General features: G+C 66.3%; 1 protein-coding gene across 5 annotated transcripts in view; it reads right to left on the bottom strand.

Annotated features, from left to right (window-relative positions):
• Window positions 1-2,950: 2,950 nt before the first annotated feature.
• The window catches only part of COL18A1 (collagen type XVIII alpha 1 chain), a 96,588-nt gene continuing 79,579 nt past the window's right edge, over window positions 2,951-19,959 (bottom strand). For 2 of the 5 annotated variants that reach the window (XM_067739688.1, XM_067739685.1), the window contains 25 exons: window positions 19,429-19,455; window positions 18,613-18,648; window positions 18,097-18,168; window positions 17,752-17,787; window positions 17,376-17,465; window positions 16,868-16,897; window positions 16,760-16,786; window positions 16,506-16,568; window positions 16,198-16,272; window positions 15,285-15,311; window positions 15,036-15,089; window positions 14,731-14,805; window positions 13,387-13,455; window positions 12,810-12,852; window positions 12,256-12,318; window positions 8,861-8,904; window positions 8,485-8,607; window positions 7,744-7,897; window positions 7,587-7,660; window positions 7,068-7,199; window positions 6,621-6,653; window positions 5,285-5,530; window positions 4,840-5,037; window positions 4,258-4,373; window positions 2,951-3,380 (listed from right to left, as the gene is read on the bottom strand). In XM_067739688.1, the coding sequence (XP_067595789.1) occupies window positions 3,167-3,380; window positions 4,258-4,373; window positions 4,840-5,037; window positions 5,285-5,530; window positions 6,621-6,653; window positions 7,068-7,199; window positions 7,587-7,660; window positions 7,744-7,897; window positions 8,485-8,607; window positions 8,861-8,904; window positions 12,256-12,318; window positions 12,810-12,852; window positions 13,387-13,455; window positions 14,731-14,805; window positions 15,036-15,089; window positions 15,285-15,311; window positions 16,198-16,272; window positions 16,506-16,568; window positions 16,760-16,786; window positions 16,868-16,897; window positions 17,376-17,465; window positions 17,752-17,787; window positions 18,097-18,168; window positions 18,613-18,648; window positions 19,429-19,455 (2,121 nt within the window). In that variant the 3' untranslated portion in view covers window positions 2,951-3,166. The remainder of the gene's footprint in view (window positions 3,381-4,257; window positions 4,374-4,839; window positions 5,038-5,284; window positions 5,531-6,620; window positions 6,654-7,067; window positions 7,200-7,586; window positions 7,661-7,743; window positions 7,898-8,484; window positions 8,608-8,860; window positions 8,905-12,255; window positions 12,319-12,809; window positions 12,853-13,386; window positions 13,456-14,730; window positions 14,806-15,035; window positions 15,090-15,284; window positions 15,312-16,197; window positions 16,273-16,505; window positions 16,569-16,759; window positions 16,787-16,867; window positions 16,898-17,375; window positions 17,466-17,751; window positions 17,788-18,096; window positions 18,169-18,612; window positions 18,649-19,428; window positions 19,456-19,959) is intronic. The other 3 variants (XM_067739689.1, XM_067739686.1, XM_067739687.1) reach the window with 2 other exon arrangements.

Raw genomic sequence — 19,959 nt, 5'->3', positions numbered from 1 at the left:
CCCTGTTCTGGCTCGTTTCTGGGGGAGAAGCGGGGCACTGGGGGTGGCGGTTCCGTCGGGTGGAAGCCCGGGAGCACCGGCTCCTCCGCTCTGGGCTTCACCCCAGGTCCTCTCTGCCCTGCGATCCGGAGCTGGGTGGATGCTGACCCGCTCCTGGTGGTGGGGGCCGCTCACGCGCCAGCCCCCAGGGGACTCGCCCACGTCACCTGGGCACTGCCACCAGGCCCGAGAGCTGGTCGTGCTTCCTCTGACACGTGACACCGTCCGCTCGGCCCCAGGCACGTGAAGCAGACGCACAGCCCGAGTGAGGGGACCCCTGACTCCACGCATCCATCCGGTCGAGAGGGTCCCAGCCCTGCCCCCCGTCCTGAGCTGAAGCCAGCCCCTCCCACGGCCTCCGGCCCTCACCCAGGGTCTCCAGGAAAGGCCGCGGCTGCGAGTTCAGAGCAGGACGCCTGGTGGGGGAGGGGCTGAGCTGGCTGCCCCCTGGGACCCCCGAGGTCAGGTTGGGTGAGCAGGCGTCTCGGGGCACCCTGAGGGTCAAGGAAGAGGCTGTACACGCAGCTTGACTCAACTCACGGCCGTTGGTGGGGGTCAGATAGGTCAGATGGTCCCCAGGCGTCTCCGCACAAGACACCACAGCCGACCCCAGGGTGCTGCTGGGAAGGGGCAGCACCCCCTCCACGCTCAGGGAGCTGGCGGGGCTCGATGGGTGGAGGAGGCTCGCCTCTGGCTACTGACCCAGGAGGCAGGGCTCTGCTCTGGGGCCGCCGTGAGCACGACCCAGCGCCCTGGTCTCCCGCCTCCGCCCGCTCCCCCTGCAGCCTCCGCACAGGCGCTGGTCCCCCCGCTCAGCCTCTGCCACCCCTGGTCCCGAGCTCCTGGGGCACCACTGAGCCCCTGCTCTGTGCAGTGTGCACGGCCCCTCGGGCTCAGACATCTGCCACAGCTGTGGGGGGCACGGGGGCCGGGGCCGGACCACCTACCCGGCTCCGAAGAGCTTGTGAGGCTGCTGGCCACTGCCAGGGAGACCCTGAGAGAGAAGAAAGGTGTGGGGCGCCTGTGGCATCCATGGACAGCTGTGTACATCCATGTGTACCTGTATCTCACATCCGTGTACATCTATGTGCACCCACGTGTATCTCACATCTGTGTACACCCACGTGTGTCTCACACCATGTATATCCACTCACATCTATGTGCCTCTGCGTTTATCCACGTACACCCATGCACAGATGTGTGTATCTGCACACGTGTGTGTATCCATGTACACCAGCGCACACCCATGGTGGCCCTCCCTATCCGGGCATTCCACATCTGAGGATTCAACCAACTGTGGATTGAAAATATTTTTTTCTAAATTCCAGAAAGTTTCAAAAAGCAAAAGTTGAATTGGCCATGTGCCAGCCACTGTTTACATGGAATTTACGTTGTATTTACTACTGTTTATATAGCGTTTTTCTTGTGTTAGGTATGATGAGTAACCTGAGATAAATTAAAGCTTACAGGAGGACGTGCATAGGTTGTATGCAAGGGTCCTGAACACCCGCAGGTTTGGTATCTGAGGGGGTCCTGGAACCACCCCCCATGGGTACTGGAGGACGACCATGCGTCTGGGAACCCACGTGTGTTCGTGTGCATCCGTGTACATCTGCACACCTGTGTCCTGTGCACACCTGTGTGTATCCGTATACATCGGCTGCGTATACCTGTGCACACCTGTGCTCCTGTAGCAGGATTGGCCAGCCGGGCCGTCCAGGACAGACTCCCGAGGACTCATGACAGTGAAAGCTGCTTGCAAACCACGTGTCAGTGTAAATGGTCATTTTTATTTGGCGCCTGTTTGGAAACCACAGACACAGTTCACAGGACCAGCCCCTGCGGTTTACAGTCACAGCGCCTGGACAGCAGACCCTGGGGCAGCTGGGCTCTGGGCCACCCCGCCAGCTCCCCTGGAGATGCCCGCGTGCACCCGCAAATGTCCCCTTCACTCCTCCCACAAGGAGGGCAATGACGTGGGTTTTCCCCAAGACGTGCTGCTACAGACAGTGGCGAGCAGGGCCCAAGCACGCGTGGCCCGCCTGTGAACACGGCCCAGCCCCTCCGTGCGGCCTCGCCCGTCCCGGGGCTCAGCTGGGCAGCCTGTGGGCTCTGTCCTGGCGGGGGGCACGTGTGGCCTTCTGCCTCCGAGGGCTTCTGCCTCTCTGTCCTGCAAAGGTGAACCCAGGGCCTTGGTGCCAAGCTCAGGAGGAGGCAGGTCTGACCCAGGACTTGAGGCAGCCTGGGTCTGGGCCCAGTTGGGTCCCCAGACATGCTGCTGGGCAGAGCTGGTCAGGCATTGGAGTCAGGGAAGGAGTGCCCGGTGTGAGGTCTGGGCCCAGGGACCCGGTGCTGGTTTATGGACCCCAAAAAGCTCTCCCAGTACAGTCCGGGCCGGGCCAGGCTCTGTGCCGGTGGGACCTCAGGGGACACGGGAAGCCAGAGTGGGACAGAGAGGACCGCAGACGGGCCCACGTGGTGGAGCTGGCCGCACACAGCAGCACCAGGAGCCCCAGGGCTGTGCCGGGGGGGGGGGGTTTGAGCTTGGAACCTTGCACCCAGGGGAGTTGCTGCCAGAGGCTGAGAGGAGGTGGTCTCCCCTGGCACCGCGCATGGCCCAAGAGTGGGCCGGCCAGCTCGAGAGAGGGCAGGAGGGAGGCCCCAGCGCCTCGTCGCGGCTGCCCTGCAGACAGGCCTGGCATTGGCGCCACAAGGCTTTCTGGGCAGGAAACAGAGCCACCAGCACCTGCCCGGGCGGTTGGGGGCCCCATTCGGCACCCGGGAGGCCTCTCCTCTTGCCTAAATGGGCCGGGTCCACCCCCTGGTCTGATTTGGGCCAGGAGGGCAGTACAGGCACCGAGGCTCTGGGGGGGAGGCGGATGGGGGGGAGTCTGGGCACCAGGCTGTCGTAAACTTTTTAAAAAATACACTCTTTGGCTTCTTTTTATTTCTGGAGGATTACATGAAACGTGAACCATACAGGAAAGTGTCCCAGCCAGGTCCCCGCCCTGGGCGCCAGCAGAGGCTCCCCGCGCGGGCCAGGGCGTGTCCGCTCCCCTGCCTGCCGCCTGGCTCTTCTCCGGCCCTCTGTCTGTGCGTCCAGCCGTCCGTGGCGCCAGCAGAGGCCCTACTTGGAGGAGGAGGCCGTGAAGCTGTTCTCGATGCAGAGGACGATGAAGGCGCTGTGGCAGCTCGCTGCTCTCTGCTCCAGCAGCCGGCCCGCCAGCAGCGAGGAGGCCTGGCCCGTGGCCGCCCTGGCCTCAGTCCGCCACGTCTCGCAGTAGCTCTCCGTCAGGCGGCGCCCGCTGGGGTCTGAGCCGTGCCACAAGCTCTTCTGGGGCCTGCAAGAGGCAGCGGCCGTCAGTCTCACCGGGGGCCACCCCCGCCCCACGCTGGAGGCCACACCAGGCAGGACAGGGCGTCTCCCAAAGGCGGAGGTTTTGCAGGATGCGGGGGCCGCTGGGAGGGCAGGGACTCGGGTGGCCGGGAGTCAGGCCAACCTCGTCCTGGGCGCTCGGCCTCCCGGATCACACCCCGTCCTGCTGCTGCTTTTGGGGGCACAGCCTGGCCAGCAGCGCCCGGTGACCTCGAGGGCTGACCCTGCGGGGCCTGGGTGGGCCTGGCTTCGAGGGCCTGTGTCGGTGTGGCCTCCTCGCTGGGAACGAGGCAGGCCTAGAGCCCACAGCCCTGCCCGAGGCTCCCACGGGCCGGAGCACGGCCCTGGGCGGTGCTCCTCGGTGAGGGCAGGGACGCGGGCTCGTCTGAGCCCGAGCCCCCGAGTGTTGGGGAACAGGGGCCTCACACCTGCAAGCAGGGGCACGATGCGCGTGAAGCCGACCTGAGGGCAAGCTAGCGACTTCCGCCAGCGTATCAGGTAGGCACGCGTGTCCTCCAACCCAGAGGCTCCACGTTGAGGAATTTATAGAAGTAACTCGCTGTGATGTTTATGTGACAGACAGGGGGGCTGGAGCCTGTCTCCCCAGCAGGAAGTTGGGGGCAGTTGCCCGGGGAAGCAGGCCAGGTGAGGGTGTTTCAGATAACACCGCAAACGACGCTCTACTCTTCCTCCTGTGCTTTTGGGTTTGGGGAGTTTTAAGCCGCGAGCGTGTTCCAGGATTGGGTCAGCCTGGAAGCTCAAAGCCAGGAGCGTCGCCCATTTGCTCAGGGCTCTTGCATCCCGAGAGGCCGCGAGCTGCTGCGCCCACACAGCGGACCTACCAGGCGGGGTGCTGTAGGACGTCCCTGCCGTCGAAAGAGAAGATGCGGGCACCGGGCTTCAGCTGGCCCTCGGAGCCCGAGAACAAGGCCTCCCAGCTGGGAGACAGAACCTCATCCTGCGGAGGGAAGCGGGGTCATCCCGTCTCTGGTTAGCTCCTGCCAGAGGGACAAGCGGCCCACGCCCCCCCAAGGGGCCTCCCGCCCTCTCCCAGGAACGCGGGGCACCCGCCCCCAGCCCTGGACCCTGGGCCTGAGCGAGTCCAGCGCCTTTGGTCCCAGGGAACACAGGCGCTCGGCGCATCCAGAGAGCACGTGGTTCCGTTCGCGGAAGGAGCCACGGAACACGTCCCCGTGGAGAGCACCAGTGCAGGGACGCCCAGCCCTGGACTGACACCCAAGTGCTGAGGGCCCGAGGGACCAGCCCCCTCCGGAAGCTGGTGATGCGCCAGCGTGCCTGGCAGGCGGGCGCAGGGGTCGGGGGCCACGTGGGGCCTCCATGGGGTGCCCGTGGTCCTCAGGGGCGAGACCTGCCCGGCGCCCACCCGACCCCTGGGCCCGGCCCAGGTTGGGGCGTGCACGCACTCTGAGGTTGACGATGGGCAGGGTGGCGCGGTCTGCGCGACGCACGATGCTGTAGAGGTCCTGCAGCCGCGAGGACAGGAAGGCGCGGAAGGTGCCCGCCAGCCCCGCGGCGCGCGCCTGCTGGAAGCACTGGAAGTCGGCGCCGCGGATGCCGCGCAGGCCTCCCGACTGCGGGCTGTTGAGCGCGACCAGGTGCAGCTGCGAGTGGAGCCGCGTGTCAGCCCTGGTGTCCCGGGTCTTCGTGGCCCCCCCCCCCCAGCCGACCCCGGTGGGTCTCTGGGGTGCAAGCAGGGTGAACCCCGGGGCAGCGGCGGGGAGGGGGGAGGGGGAGGGGAAGGGGGAGGGGGGAGGGGAGGGCGGGTCCCAGCCCCAGCCCCAGCCCCGTCCCCGGCTGCTCTGGGCTCCAGACTCTCCACCCACTGCGCCGCCCGGGGTGGTCACTCACCACCGGCTGGAAGTCGTGGTGAGTGTGGGCGGGTGAGGCCGTGGGGGTTGCCGGCCGGTGGTGCGCGTAGGCGCCGGGGTGCGGGGCCCCAGGGTAGGGCTGGGCGTGTGTCAAGCGCGGGGCGCTGGCCAGGATGTCGTCGGCCCGCCAGGACCGTGCTGTGGGGTGCGGGGGCTCCCGGCGGGGGTACGGGTTGCCCTCGTGCAGCTGCACCACGGGGGGCTGCAAAGCGGCCACCTCGTTGTCCTGCAGGCGGAGAGGCAGACAGCGCCGTGGGGCCGGGCCTCCTGCACCCGCGGGTCCCGCTACCCGGCCCTGCACGCCCTTCATCTGCACCCGGCTGTGCTCTTGGGCCAGCGATGCCGGACTGGAGGTGGCGAGCTGGACCCGGGGGCGCCCAGCGTGTCGGGCCAGAGCCGGCCTGGTGACACCTCAGTCGGGCTGGGTGGCCCTCTGCTCAAGCCCCCGGGTCCATCACCCTCAGGAGCCAGCTCCTCCCTGTGGCCCTGGGCACCCTCGGGCCGACCGCATCTCCCTGACCTCCCCCTGTTGCAGCCGTGGTACCAGCAGCCCTTAAGCCCCTGCCCGGTCCCTACCTCCAACGGTGACGTCGACCTCCAAACGCCAGCCCCTGTGCCCCACCCGCTTCCCAATTCCGTCCCTTTCCCACAGCAGCCAGCACCTTCGGACACCCGTTACCTGAATACCTGGTACCTGGTACCTACTACCTGGTAGTACGTCTAATGCAATCATAAGTTATAGAATGAATTCACGTATCTATCTGAAATGTCTATATTTATATAATTGTATGCTATTGCCTAGTCACCTACTGCCCTTACTGCCCGTCTCCCCAACACGATGTCGCCTCCGCGGGGCGGGGGCTTTGCCTGTTTCAGGCACAGCTGTCCCCACGCCTAGAACAGCACCTGGGACTAGGTGCTGCGTGAGAGAAGGGACTCCCCGAGCCTGGCGTCGGGGCAGACCAGCCCACACTGAACCCGGACCCCCGAGACCTAGCACGGAGCCCCGCTCTTGAGCCGTCTGAGAGGCCATGACCTCTACTCAGAGGAGCCACCGCCTGGGGGATGTGACCCCTACTTAGGGAGACTGGAGTATCCTGGGCCCCCTCCCGCCTGCCCCCCTCCTTCTTCCTCCCCCCGCAGCCTGAAGGGTCTGTCCCCGTGCCCAGCCCTCTGGACAAGGGCAGACAGACAAGGACTCCGAGGAGCCCCTCGCCTGGGGAGGGTGACGAGCACGGTCTGCACCCCCTTCCCCGGCTGCACCCCTGCCCACCGGTTCCCCCGAGATGGTCGTGGGAAGAAGGGACGCTCCTTACCGTCCCGCGGGGAAGGGGCGTGCGGGCCTCCAGCTGGAAGAAAACAGGGGGTCACCCCGGGACCTCTGACCCAGCCAACGCCACTCGCCCTGGCCGCCCCCCACACCAGGGAAGGCCGGCATGGCTGTGTCCCAGTGCCCCCCACCCGGTGCCCGGCACACAATAAGCATATCTGTTAGTTTAAAAACAGAGTCACTTCTCTGTGAACCTAAAACTGCCATAGAGCAGCTTCTAATAAAAGAGAGAAGTGGAGGGAAGCGGGTGAGGATGGAGGACGGCTGGCAGCATGTCCACGGGCCCCGCCCGACTGGTCCCTGCCGCTCGCCAGGCGCCGGGGCCCCCTGCAACGCAGGTCCTCTGCCTCCCGTCTTGTGTGTACCCTTCACCCCAAAAGCAAAGTGGTAAGTCCCCCCACCACGTGCAGGGATCGCCCTGTTCAGAACTCACCAGAACCTTCCGGAACCCGTTTCGGACCCGGACGTACAGCTCCTCTCTGTCGGCCACGTAGATGAGCCAGCCCTCCGGCACGTCGTGCACCTGGTCCAGCAGCGTCTGGTACGTGGCCCAGACCCTCACCTGCTAGAAGCCCAGCCCAGTGGGGTCCCCTGTGCACAGGGGGCCTCTGGGCTCATGGGGAGGGTTGGGGGCTGCGACAGTCTGAAGACCTACGTGGCCGCCTCCTTGCCAGACTGGCCCCATGAGCGCCACGGGGAGACCTCAGCCCCCGAGTGCCTGGGCCACTGCAGCCTCTGCACAGCAGACCCGCCCTCAGGGACCTTCTCAACGCCCCTCCTTCATCCTCCTCCCCTGCCCATCTGAGACCCCAGCCACACCTGGGTCCCCCACTTCTGCTTTGGAAACCTCGTCTCAGGGCTCTTGGCGCTGGGGTGCCCACCCACATGCCTCCAAAGGGAAGGGCAGCTGGGCAGTGAGGGTCCGGCAGGTCAGGAACAGGGTGGCGCTTACCCCTGAGGAGGTGCCCATGGATCCGGGCGGTCCTGGGGGCCCAGGTGGGCCTGGGGGGCCAGGAACACTGATAGCTACAAGAGAGAAACCAGAGGTGGGAACAGTGGCCCTTCCTGGATGAGGCTGGAGCCCAGGGCCCACTCTCCACCCGACTTACTCTGCCTGTAAGGGCCAGGAAAGGATGGGGGTCCCGGGGGCCCTGGAGGTCCAGGGGGCCCGGGAGGCCCCTGGCGTCCCTCGTAGCCGATGCCAGGGGGTCCCTGAGGTCCAGGAGGGCCAGGCTGGCCCTGGATGCTCTCTCCCTTGGGCCCCTAATGTGGAAGACAAAACACGGGGCGCTGTCACCTACGTCCCCAGGCTGGGGACAAGCAAGCTTGAAGGTCCTGGCTGCATTGGCCACGCGCCCCTGCAGGGAGCACGGCCCCCAGGCCCCCGTCCCCCCACCGCCCACGCGGGGCCTGGGAAACCCAGCCTTCCCACCCCGTGTGTCCCGCACTGGGACGGGGCCCTGGGACGTAGACAAGGACAGCCACCCACAGAGGTGCAGCCCGGAGGGCCCCCAGCCCTCCTCCACTCCTAGATGGAAGCTGGGGCCCACGGTCCCCAGACGCTTTCAGGACAGAAGGTCTCCCCGAGGGCATTTGGTGGAGAACAGTGGCAGCAGGAGAAAGGAGGATCGGATGCCCAATCCGGGACAGCAGCCACTACGCACCCACCAGGCTCCCCTCGTGGGTGGCCCGCAATCGGGCAAGGAACCGGGAGGGGCTGCTCGGGGCCCAGGCCGCAGGGGGGACCTGCCCTCGGCCCCAGGCCCCAGGGACCCCGGGGATGCACGCTCCGGTACAGGACGGGCCTGGGCCCGTGTGTGGCACCCACAGGCGGCTGGGGCCAGACTCACCGGAATCCCCGGGTAGCCTGGCGGGCCGGGGGGGCCAGGCACGCTGGAGCCGAAGAACCCGCCGCCCCCGGGCTCGCCCCTTTCTCCTTTCTGCCCGGCGGCCCCTTGGTCACCCTTCTCCCCCTGTGGATGGAAAAGCTTGTCGGGACAGCCCCGTTCCCAGGGCCGCGCGGGGAGGGGCAGGCGCCGACCCCCAGAGGCCCACGGTGAAGCCTCTGCGGCCCAGGCCTGGCCAGCCCGACAGGACGGGGCTCGGCCTCCCAGCTTCCCACTGCGCCAACCGAATTCCCGAAAAATGGAGCCAGGGGTGCGCGTGCCGGGTGGTGCTCTCTGGGGCCCCGTGTGGGGGGCAGCGTGAGGACCAGGGGTCACCCACCTTCATCTCAGCGCCCAAGTGAAGGAGGTCCAACGGGAACTGCCCTACGGGGGGGAGAGTTTGGGGGGGTCCAGTGAGGTGCCGTCTTCCTGCCTGGTCCACCCGTCCCCCCGCCCTCGACTTCCCCTAAGTCTCCTCTGTCTCTAATTTCTGTGTTTCTGCGGAGAGATCCCCTGCGTGTTCTGTTACACTTATTCCCAATCACTTGATTTTTTTGGTGTTTTTGTTCACGGTGCCTTTTTCCCTTCAGTTTTTATCACTGACACACAGCACTGCAGACGGTCAAGGGGGGCCGCTAAACGACGACTTACCGTTCGCTGGGAAATGACCGCCATAGGGCGTTTAGTTAACAGCCACCACCTCACAGAGACACACACACAAAGGAAAAAACACGCTTTTCCCTCGTGACGAGGGCTTTTCTCTCTTCGCACCTTCAAGTACACTGGGCAGGGGTGTTGGCCATAGCCGCGTGCCCCCGGATGCTGTGTCCTGGAACTGGACGTTGGTACCTTCGACCCCCTTCGCTCCCCACCCTGCATCCCACCTCTGGCAACCCACCTGATCTTTTTCTAAATGGAGCCTTTTGAAGGTTTCATTTAGTCTATGACTGGCCAGCGATTGCTGTGAACTGCCCCTGTGACTTTGGTAAATTCACTCATTAATTCTGACGCTTTATCTGCACGTCGCTTTGGTTGTTGGCATTCACAAAGGTGTCCTCGTGAGAACAGCGGGTTTATTTCTTCCTGCGCTTGTTTCTCTTCCTGCCCCCGCACCCTGGCTGGGCCCCGCGCCGGCGACGACCGGCCACCCCCCGTGGCCCCGACCCGCCACTGCGGAGGGTGGAGAGAGGGTGCCCGCTCTTTCCAGAGCACGGGGGTACCATCTTCAACGTCTCCTGCTGTCTCTTTCCCTCATCACTCCCTCGAGGGCAGTAGTATTAGTCTTTTCAAAGAACTAACATCTGACTTCTTAGCTGTCACGATGCTTCCTCTTATGTACATTTTTTTTTTCCATTCAGTGCATCTCCCATCTGTTTTCTGGGAGTTAATCTACTTGTTTTCTAACTTCCTGGGCTGCATGCTTGAAGCGCAGGCTACTTAAGGCTGTGACCTTGTGGACAAGGAGCTGACAAGACCCTCACTCCTGGGTGGGAAAGCGACCTTGGCTCACCCTTCTCCTGTGGCCTTTCCCCTGGAAGCCTGATACAGGTGGGGGTCAGACCCCCAGGGTGAAGTGATGCCTGCTGAGTGAACCGTGGGCCTGGGGGGCTGGGGGAGCCCCAGATCTGGGCTCCGCCACGGCTGCTCCGGGAAACCCACGCCCGCCCAGGGCCACGAGGCTCACGTTCACGGCCGGAGCTCCTGTCCTGGGTCCCTCCTCAGAGCGGGGTGACCCCACTGCCACCGCGGGCCACGGCGTGAGGGCCGAGAATCCCAACCCCGGCCCTGGCTGCACGCTTGCCCCTCAGACACATCCTTGTCCTTCAGCTCCAGGGTTTCCAGTTCTCACCGTGGCCTCTCCTCCCCGCAGGTGCCCTGCCCGGTTGTGTCTTTGATGCTCCCTCGGGGGGAGACAGGCCTGAGGGACTTGCTGTGTGCCCGGCGTGGGCCTGTGGCCTCCCATGTTGGTGCTGGGACTGGGGGCCAGGTTGTCACCTGCTGTTCAGACCTTCCACCTCCCAACTGACCCGGTCTTTCTTTGCTTTTCACTTCTTGAAGCTATGTTGCTGCTGGCGTAGAAATTTAGAATCGCTGTGCTTTCCTGCCGGGTTTACCCCATTATCATTATGGAGTTTAAATAAATTTGGCAGTACTTCCTGCTTTAAAATACACTTGTCTGACTTCTCACGAGCACACACACACGGCTCCCTTCTCACCAGACTCCCACCCCCTTCCCCCTCAGCTCAGCTCTCACATCCTTACACTTGGGGGTGCCTCTTGTAAGCAGCACAGCTCCGTCTTTAGACAGGAGAGTGGACCCGCTCACTGAACATACGCGCCAACGGCTCTGAGTTTAATCAGCTTCACTCCCTGTTTCCTGTTCCTCCACGTGTCCCGAGTTCCTCTTCTCCTTTCCTGCCGTCTTCGGGTCGGGTTTTTTCTCCCTTCCTGCTCGGTTATCAGGGACACGTTCCCTCCTGTTCTTGGCTGGACCCTGAGGTGACAGGTGCGTCCTTCACCTGGGTCTGATGTAACATCCTCGGGGCCAGGCTGGGTCTCGGGGATGCGACCCCTCTGCGGCGGGGCCGAGCGGGGACGCGGGTCTCACTGGCCCTCCTGCTCTACCTCCGTCCCCGTGTCACCAGCACCACCTCCTTCTCCCCAGCGGCCCTCGCGGTCCCCACTGAGGCTCGTGTCCTGAGAGGCCTGGCTGCCCACGTGCTCTTCCTGCAGAAGATGGATGTCTACCAGATGCAAAATTCTAGGTGAGCGGTTACTTTCTTCCGACCTCTGGGACCCTGTATGGTCTCTGGCTCCTCTCATCCCCGTGAGGAATCAGCTCGTGTTGACCCTTCGCGCGAAGGGCTCCTTGAACCTTTCCCGGTTTGGAAGCTCGGCCGTGACGCCTTCAAATGCTCTTCTGCCCCAGCCCCACCGCGTGTCCTCACCCGCACGCGTCTGACCTCCCTCGGCGTGTCCCGCAGACTCCGGCTGACCCCTCCCCCCCTCGGCTGTGTCCCGTCCGCCTGAAGTCGCACGGAATCCTGCGGGTTTTCAGCCCCAGAATTAAACCCGACTCTGGCCCTTGGGCTCCAGCTCTGTGCCGCCATCGCCTCTTCTCTACGTCTGGGCATCATCGTCGCGGCCAAGGCCAAGCCTGGACTCCTGTCAGTGCTGGCTGGTCGCTTGCCCGCTTGGGAATCCCAGGCCCTCAACGAGCTCACCTTCCTCAAGGGGAGGGTTTGCCTCTGCTTCCGGCAGCTCGCAGGAGAACCCCGAGCTTACGCAGACGCTGGCAGTGCCCGGGGGGCCATCTCGCCTGGCTTCTGCCTGGCCCGCGCCCGGCATCACACTTGTTCTCCTGCTTCATCGGCTGCAGAAGCGGGATTCGGGGGGGGGGGGGTTCTCGCTGTCCCAGGGGACAACCGAGGTGCTGGGAGTTCACCCCCTGGATAAGCCGGGCCGATGAGGCCCCCGCGATGCGCTGGGGGTGCTGGGTCTCCCCTGGGAGGTGCACACTGGGGCCCAGCCCTGCTCCTCAGCGAGTGGGGGGCTGGGACATCCTGCCTGGCCACCGCCTCAGGCCCCTGTCCTTTCAGCCCCCAGCCCTGCCCCGAGACCGCGGGGCCAGCCAGGCGTCCCGTCAGAGCCCCCTGAGCCCCGAGGGCCTCCTTCCTCCGGGAGCCGGGTGGGCGGGTGACCACACACAGCCCAAGGTCCCCAGAGCACTCTCACCTGGTGGCCCGGGTGGGCCCACTTCTCCTTTGTCACCCTTCGGTCCAGAAGGCCCCTGGTGCCCTGGAGGAACAGAGACCCCAGTGCCTGTTACTAACGATGTGACAGAGGCGCCTGGGACAGGCCCTCCTGCCCACGCATGGCCCGACCCTGGTGGGCACTGTGTGCACTGCAGGCCTGGACCCGGGAGGGGGCAGCGTGTGAACCCAGGGACAGTCAGAGCAGGAGCTCGTGACCCGCGGAAGTGCCCAGTGGTCGCGCCCCAGGGGCTGCAGCCTCTGCTCCCAGAGGCCACACCACTCCTGCAGGGAGGGGCTCGAACAAACAGCAGGCTTGGACGGCCGGTGGGTGGCCGCTCGGTGTTCACTCCCATCCACGGCCGGCCCGCCTGGAAGGCTGTGCTGGGAGGACCCAGGAGCCCAGCAAAGGGGGCCGTGATCAACCGGGACTGGGGGGCCTGGATCATCCAGCACCCCCGTGAGGGCCGCCCACACCCTGCTCTGAGCTGCGGCTGGAAGGGTGACCTGCCCTCCCTGAGGCCCCAGGACCCTTACCTGGCAGTCCCGGGGGTCCAGAGCGGCCAGACTCCACAAACGCCTGCAAAGAACAAGCCAAAGATGGCCGTTGAGGGAGACGCTCCGGAAACTGAGGCCACCACCCACCCAAGGGTCTGCGAGGCCACACCCCCAAGCACCCCTGCCCCCCAAGACAGAGAAGCAGGGAGGGGGAGGGAGAGGACACAGGATTTGGAGTTGGGAGCCCCGGTCACGACATGACTGCCCCACGTGGTCACTTCGCGTCACTGAGTCTTGTGAGGTAGGGGGCGTTCACCCCCCAGGACCCCAGGGCTCGCGTTCAGGAGCCCAGATCCGGAGAGCCCTCCCTCGACCTCACTTCCCCTGGGGGCTTGTCTTCTAACCAACGGCCCACCAGGTGCGGCCTACAAGGCAGGTGGGCCTGGGTCCCACCACCGCGCCCCTCCCAGAAGCCCCCCCGCCAGGGGCTTGGAGGCCGTGGCTCCGGCTGCCCTGCCTGGGGTTCAGCCCTCCCGGGTCAGCGGAGGGAAAAGGAAGCCAGTGCAGGGAAGAGCGTGAGGATGCAGTGGGAAGAGCAGGTGTCGCGGTGACTTACGTTGCTGTCATAGACAGGAGTCCCGGGAGGGCCTGGGGGCCCTGGGGGCCCAGGTGGGCCGGGCGGACCCTGCGTGGGGGGGAGAGAAAGCCTGGTCGGTCCACACTGGACGTCGACACTGGCCAGGACAGCAGATGTGGGCAGGAACGTCTCTGAGAATCACGGTGAAGTCAGAAAACATCAAATGGAGAAGGCGTCCAGTTTACTCTGTGGTCGTGGGTTCCGAGGACAGAGCTGTCCCCTTCCCGTTCCCAGAGCCTGCTCAAATCCTCCCACGGAGACGTGCGGGCGGCCGTCTGGGCTGGACACGACCTCGGACACGGCTCGTGTGGTTGCTAACTGTCAGCTGGATGAAGGTCAGTTCCGTTCATTCACCCGCTCACAGAAAAAGGACAAGCGGCCGATTCAGGTAGTGTCAGAAGAGCCTGGTCTGAAAGCAACGGCTCACTCGCCAAAGGGCTGGCCTGAGTGATGAAGGTGCCTGGGGACAGGGTCCCGGGACCTCACGGGCACCTGCTCTCGGGCCCCTGGGCCCCTTCGCCCCTACCCTGCGGCCGAGGAGACAGGGCTGGCAGCGGAACAGAGGCGAAGCTCAGGCCCACGAAGAAGCCGGACGCGCTGGACGCCTGACCAGGGCGCGCGCACAGCGGCTGGCGCTCCGCCTCTACAACTCAGAACCGCGGGGGGAATTCGAGAGCCCCCCGTCCTGCTCGACGGAAGTGGCCCGGCCCACCTCCATCTCAGAACTCTGCAAGACGCCGCCTCGTGTTCTGAGATCTCATGAAACCACTGCAAGGAGGAGGGAGCCCGAACGAAGACACGCGGTGATGGAAAACCCGGAAGAGCCGCGGCCTGAGCCACTGACTCAGGGCCCGGCGTCGCTCGGCCAGGCCGGGTGGGAGGGGCTCCAGGAGAAAAGGCACCGGGTGCAGCCGGCGGGCCCACTGGGTGCCCAGCGGGGTCAGAGGCGAGTCCTGCATCTCGACGGTACCGTTTCAGGTAGAGGTGATGACAGGGCCTCACCCGGGGACTTCACTGAACCCTCGGCTCCCGAGGCGGCAGTAACTGCAGCGTGAAGGCGGTCGGAGCGAGAGCCCACGGGCCAGAGGTGCCCACCCCAGAGCCCACGCGGCCTACAGGCCCTTCTGAGAAAACCACGCCGGGGCACCGTCCGGGGGCCTTGGCGCGTGTGTGTGCGTGTGCGCGCACACGTGTGTTCGTGTGCACGGGGGTCTGCGTGTCCGAGGGCCACGAGGCTGCTCAGAAGCCTCCCACAGGTGAGCTCTGGGACCCGAGCCACTGCGGCCAGGCCTCCCACCCCCGCCTGCCCCACGGAACACTCACCCTCGCGCTGAATCCCACGCTGGCGTCTCCCGGCTCCCCCTTCTCCCCTTTCAGTCCATTCATCCCGGGGCGCCCCTGGGGCAGAGCACAGTGGGTGGCCACTGTGAGGGCTGGCCCAGCTGCTCTTGTCCCCACCCAGGGCCTCCTCGGGGTGCCCATCCCTCTGCGGCCCAAGCTGCCCGCGAGCGGGGTTGGAGAGAGCCACGCTCTGGCAGGGGCTCCCCAGGAGGAGGACAGCGGAGAGACTGCAGCCCACTCCCCTCCGGACCCATCATCCACACCCGGCACGAGACCCAGGGACTCACCGGCCGTCCAGGGAAGCCAATCTCTCCCTTGTGCCCGGGCCGCCCGTAGGGACCCTGTTGGGGGGGCCAGGTTTTAGGTGAGCCGTGACCGGCCCACTGCCCCGCGCTCTCCCTCCCGACCCCTGCCCCCGCATTCAGAGGTGCAGCTGGGATAGAAGCTCGGCTGCCACGCCTGCCCAGCAGCCAGGTAGGAGACGGTGCTCTCCGCACACGCGCACGTGCACCGCGGGCAAGCCTGGGCCTACTCACCGGGGGTCCTCGGAAGCCAGGCTCACCCTGAACAGAAAACCAGAAGGTACCGTGAGGTGGCCGTAGGTCACGCCCCCCGCCCCCGAGGGGTCCCCGTGCCCATCTGGATGCCCCTGGCGGCGCCCGAGGCACTGACAACACCCAGGAAGAAAAGGAAGCAGCAACAGGGAGAAAGCTCTGATGGGGTTTTGTGTCCCGGGGCCCAGCCTGGGGGCCCCGAGACCCAGGGGGTCGGCCCCACAGCGCCCGGGCTGGAGGGGTCTGTGGGCCCCGACCTCAGCTGTGACACACGGCGGGGCTGGCAGAGTTCTCTCTGCCCTGCGGTCCCTCGGCCCGTCCGCCGACAATCCTGGGGGCCTTTGGGGACCCCCTGCAGGCCTGTCCCCAACAGCCTCCTGATCCAGACCCAGCTCTCCCCAGGGCTGGGGGGCAGGGGACCCGGGGCACAGGCCCCCGTGGAGCCCATTCCCAAGCCCAGCCATGCTGGGCCCCCTCCCGAGGAAGGCAGGCCAGGATCCCGCCCCCAGAGGCAGTGCCCCCAGAGGGCCAGTCAGGCACCACAGGGGTGCAGCTCCCACCGGCGAGGCCCAGGCCGGGGCCCCCAAGAGCCCCCGGCTCCTCTGCAGTGTGGGCTCCGCTGCCGGGCAGAGGAGAACGAGGGGCCGGCCAGGCCGAGGCTGATCCGAGCTGCAGGCCCCGAGGGGCCCCGAGGTGGTGGGAGGGGAACAGACGGACGGGCGAGGGGCCCAGGCTGCGGAAGCTTCCAGAGCCCATCAGCAGAGGCTCCCACGCACGGGCAGGAGCTGCCCCTCTCAGGAGGACAAACCCCTCTATGCCGTCTCCACGGCCCCCAGGCCCCGCTGCCCGGCCAGGCAGGACGGAGGGTGCCAGCTGGGCCCAGACGCCCCCTCACCTTGGCTCCTTTCTGGGCGGAGGTCAGCGCTCTGCCGTCAGGGCTGAAGACCATGCCCGGCTCACCCTTCTCGCCCTGGAACAGGGGGGCGGGTAAGGGAGGCCGGTTCCGCAAGAGCAGGCCTGGTGCCCCCCCCCGGCCCTGCAGTGAAACGCCCTCGGCACCGACGCGACAGACCAGGACGCAGAGCCGTGAGCGGGGCCTCTGGCAGGTCCAGGGAAAAGACCAGAGGGGCGTCCGCCCCAAGTTCCCGGGCACGGCGCCCCTCCCCCCGAGCGGTCACCCGGTGACCCTGGACGGCCCCTCACCTTGGGTCCCGGGAGGCCCTGCTGGCCTCTGGAGCCCAGGTCTCCCTTCGGCCCGGCTGGTCCCTGCAGGAGACACAGAGCGCTGCCCGGAAGGCCCCTGCCTCAGGGCCGTGGCCCCCCCGCCCCGCCCTAGACGCCCGCCCGACACCCCTGTCCGGATAGGGGCTCCGGCTCCGGCTCCTCGGCCTCACGGGGGCCCACCCGGCCTCCTGCCTGCGAAGCAGAGGCCCCGCGCCCGCTGGGGAGGTACTCACGGGGAGGCCTGCGAGCCCCACCCGGCCCTGTGGAGAGAGAGACAGCGACGGTCAGGACCTGCCGCGGGGAGGTGCACGGCGCCCAGCCCGTCCCGGGGCCGCACGTACCTCGGGGCCCGGCACGCTCGCCAGCGCTCTCTGTGCACGAGTCAGCAGAGCCAGGGTCCCGGAGGAGGAAGGAAAAGGACCACGTTTACCATGAACACTCAACTCCCGTGACATTACCCACACAAGACCCACAAAGAACACCAGGCAGTCAACGTGAAAGACATCGTCCCGGCTTTGGCATCAAGGTCCCTGAGACGAGAAATGACGCACCCCCGGGAGTCCGCTCCCGCGCCACAGAACCGGCCCGGGACCCTGGGACCAGGTGGCAGTGCCCCCCACTCCCCTGGGTGCTGCGCACGGGGGCCGGAGGGGGCCTGTCACAGCTAGCGCGGGTGACATGCGAGCAAACAGCACGACCAAAGGGCAGCTCTGGAAGGGCCACAGCTTCGATGCCAAGAAGCCCCATGGAACCAACAGACTGGGCCCCCCATGTCTCTGGAGATCGCCCTGCAGGCGGAGGGCTGGGGACCTGGGGCAGAGCATGTGTCCACCCATGCAGGGTTCTTACGTCCTGCTCCGACACGTAGACGACAGGCCCTGGGGGTCCGGGGGGTCCCGGGAGGCCTGGCTGCCCCACTCCGTCCTTCCCTGGGTCGCCCTGGAAGAGAGTTTCCCCTGGGGTTGAACTGCAGCCCAGCCCGGCTTCTGGTGGGGGCTTCTGGTGCCCACGGGGTGTGAGGAGACGCCTGAGGGCTGAGCACAGTGGCCCACAAGCCCCCACCCCAGGCAGGGCAGGCTCTGAGCCCGGATCCCGCCCAAGTCTCTGCACCACGCGGGCGGGCACGGGGCAGAGAGCGGCACCCCCGGCCCTGCCGTGCACCCCCGGCCCTGCCGTGCACCTGCCACCCGTCCACGGACGCCCGCCAACCCCCCCGCAAACTCACTTTCTCTCCCTGGGGCCCTTTTTCTCCTTTTGGTCCCTGTGGAGACAAGAAGGAAATCGTTCATCATAAACAGCACACGAGCGCCGCTTCCTGGAGACCCCAGGCCCCCGGGACTGGCCCTGAGTGAAGATGTGGTTTCCCTACATTGACCAAATGGGGCCTGGAGGGTGGGGGGTCAGCCACGCAGGAAACCCCCCAAGGCACCCTGGACCGCCGGCTCACGTCCCACGGAGCTGGGGTCTCCGGGCCCTGTGGGGACCCTGAGATACACACTGGGCACCAGCTCTCACCCAGGCGTAGCTACTTTGGGGCTATCAGCCGCAGCAGCCCCAGGTGGCCACTCACCTGGAGCCCGGCTGCACCCTCCCTGCCAGGAAGGCCAGGGAACCCAGGAGCTCCGTCTGCTCCGGCCTCTCCCTGCAGTGGACATAAGGAGAGCACGTGCGTCAGCCGCGGCACCCGGGGGCCACGGTGACCCGGAGCTGGCCAGGCGGGGCTTTCCGCTGGCCACCAGCTCACACCCGATTCAGCCTGGTCTGTTGACCAGGTTGAGGGAGATTCAACCTGCTCGGCCTCCTGGGGAGCGCCGTGGGGCAGAGGCGGGGGCAGGGGGCAGAGGACTCTGCTGCGGAGCCGGGAGGGAAGGGAAGCTGTCCTGTGGGCAAACCCGGGGGGGCCCGCGGGGGCCAGGGGGCCAGTGGGAGAAGGACGCTGGGCCTGGCGTGGACTCACCCGTTTCCTGAGGCCCCAGGCAATGGGCACCAGCCAGGCTCCTGGTCTCAGCCTGGGGCCCCCGCCCTGCACCCCAGGCCAGGGCCGCTAACGACTCTGCATTTCCTGAGCCCGAGGTGCTGTTCTTACCTTGGTCCCTGGTGGCCCCGCGACTCCAGGATCCCCCTAAAGTGGACAAAGCGTTCTGTGGGGCCGCGAGCGCTGGCCAGGCCCCCAGGCAGCGCCCACCCCTCCTCAGGTCACCAGGTGGTCCCCACGCCGCACCCCGCAGCTCAGAGCTGAGGGCCCCGGGCCCTGCGCCCACCCACGCGCTGAGCGCACGTGGCCTGCACTGTCCTGGAAGCCAGGCCACCACTTCCCGCAGAAGCAGGAGCACGCAGGTGACTTCACCTTGAACGGTTCAAGGAAGCTAAGAAGTGCGTCCTAAAGAAGCCACCTTTCCAACTGTCCCAAAGGTTTGCACATCAGAGCAGAGCGCTCCAGGAGGCGGGGTGGCGCAGCTGGCCGCGGGGGACCCCCGCACTCCCGGACCACGTGGGGCCCTCGCCACGCCCCCCACCCCCGGGAAGGGTGGGAGCTGCTGTCCCCCAGGGGCGGGGAGCGGGCAGGGCCAAGCAGGGAGGCGGGGCCAGCGGCAGCGAGAGAAGCACGCAGGTTCTGCCGGGCGCCAGCCACTGCACCCCAGGCTGGGGGCTCCTTCCCTGAGCCCCTCGCTCTCCCCAAGTCTGCACACGCCTGGCACGTGTGGAGCCAGAGATCTCGACTCACGGGGTTAGAAAGATGGGAAGGCACCACCCCCTGAACCGAGCTCTGGGGACCGTCTCCCCGTTAGGCTTTTCTGTGTTTTGCAAATTTCCCACGAGGAACTCGGGGCCACTGAGCAGTAGCTCCTGGCGGGGAGGGGGTGAGCGGCGGGCGCCCCAGACTAACACATCTCTCACTGACCTGGACTCCAGGCGGGCCAGGTGGTCCCTGTGGGGGGCAGAGAAGGAAGAGGGCCGGGTCAGTGCTCTTCCCGCCCCTCGGGGGACAGCCTTTCCCCGCAAAAAAATGAGCCCCTCTTATAAAACACGGAAGAAAAGGGCGTTTGTGTCACCAGGGGCCCGCACACCCCGGAACCCCACCAGAGGTGGCCTGTCCTCAGCAACACGTGGCGTCCCACAGATGGTTCACAAGCCGGAAGCGGGGAGGGCGTGAGAAGCCACCCCAACCCGAGGGTGTCCATCACCCTGAGGCCACGCAGCAGCCCACAGACCCCTCCAGGGGTGCAGCGGCACTGGAGCTGTGTCCTGAGCGAGAGGAGGGGACCCTGCCCTGCGCCCTCGCCCGGTCACCTTGTGCCGCGGCAGCCGACTGCTACTGCCCCACGCTAAGCCATGAAGGGAAAGGCGCTGAACGGAAAGGGGCAGAACCGCTCTATTCCACCAGTTACCTCCTGCCCAAGTGGAAATCCTCCTCGGTGGCGCTCAGAACAGG

The sequence above is a fragment of the Pseudorca crassidens genome, chromosome 5, assembly GCF_039906515.1.
Source record: "Pseudorca crassidens isolate mPseCra1 chromosome 5, mPseCra1.hap1, whole genome shotgun sequence".
NCBI classification, from domain to species: Eukaryota; Metazoa; Chordata; class Mammalia; order Artiodactyla; family Delphinidae; genus Pseudorca; species Pseudorca crassidens.
The sequence above is the reverse complement of the archived record's forward strand: the minus strand, read 5'-3'. Positions and strand labels throughout refer to the sequence as shown.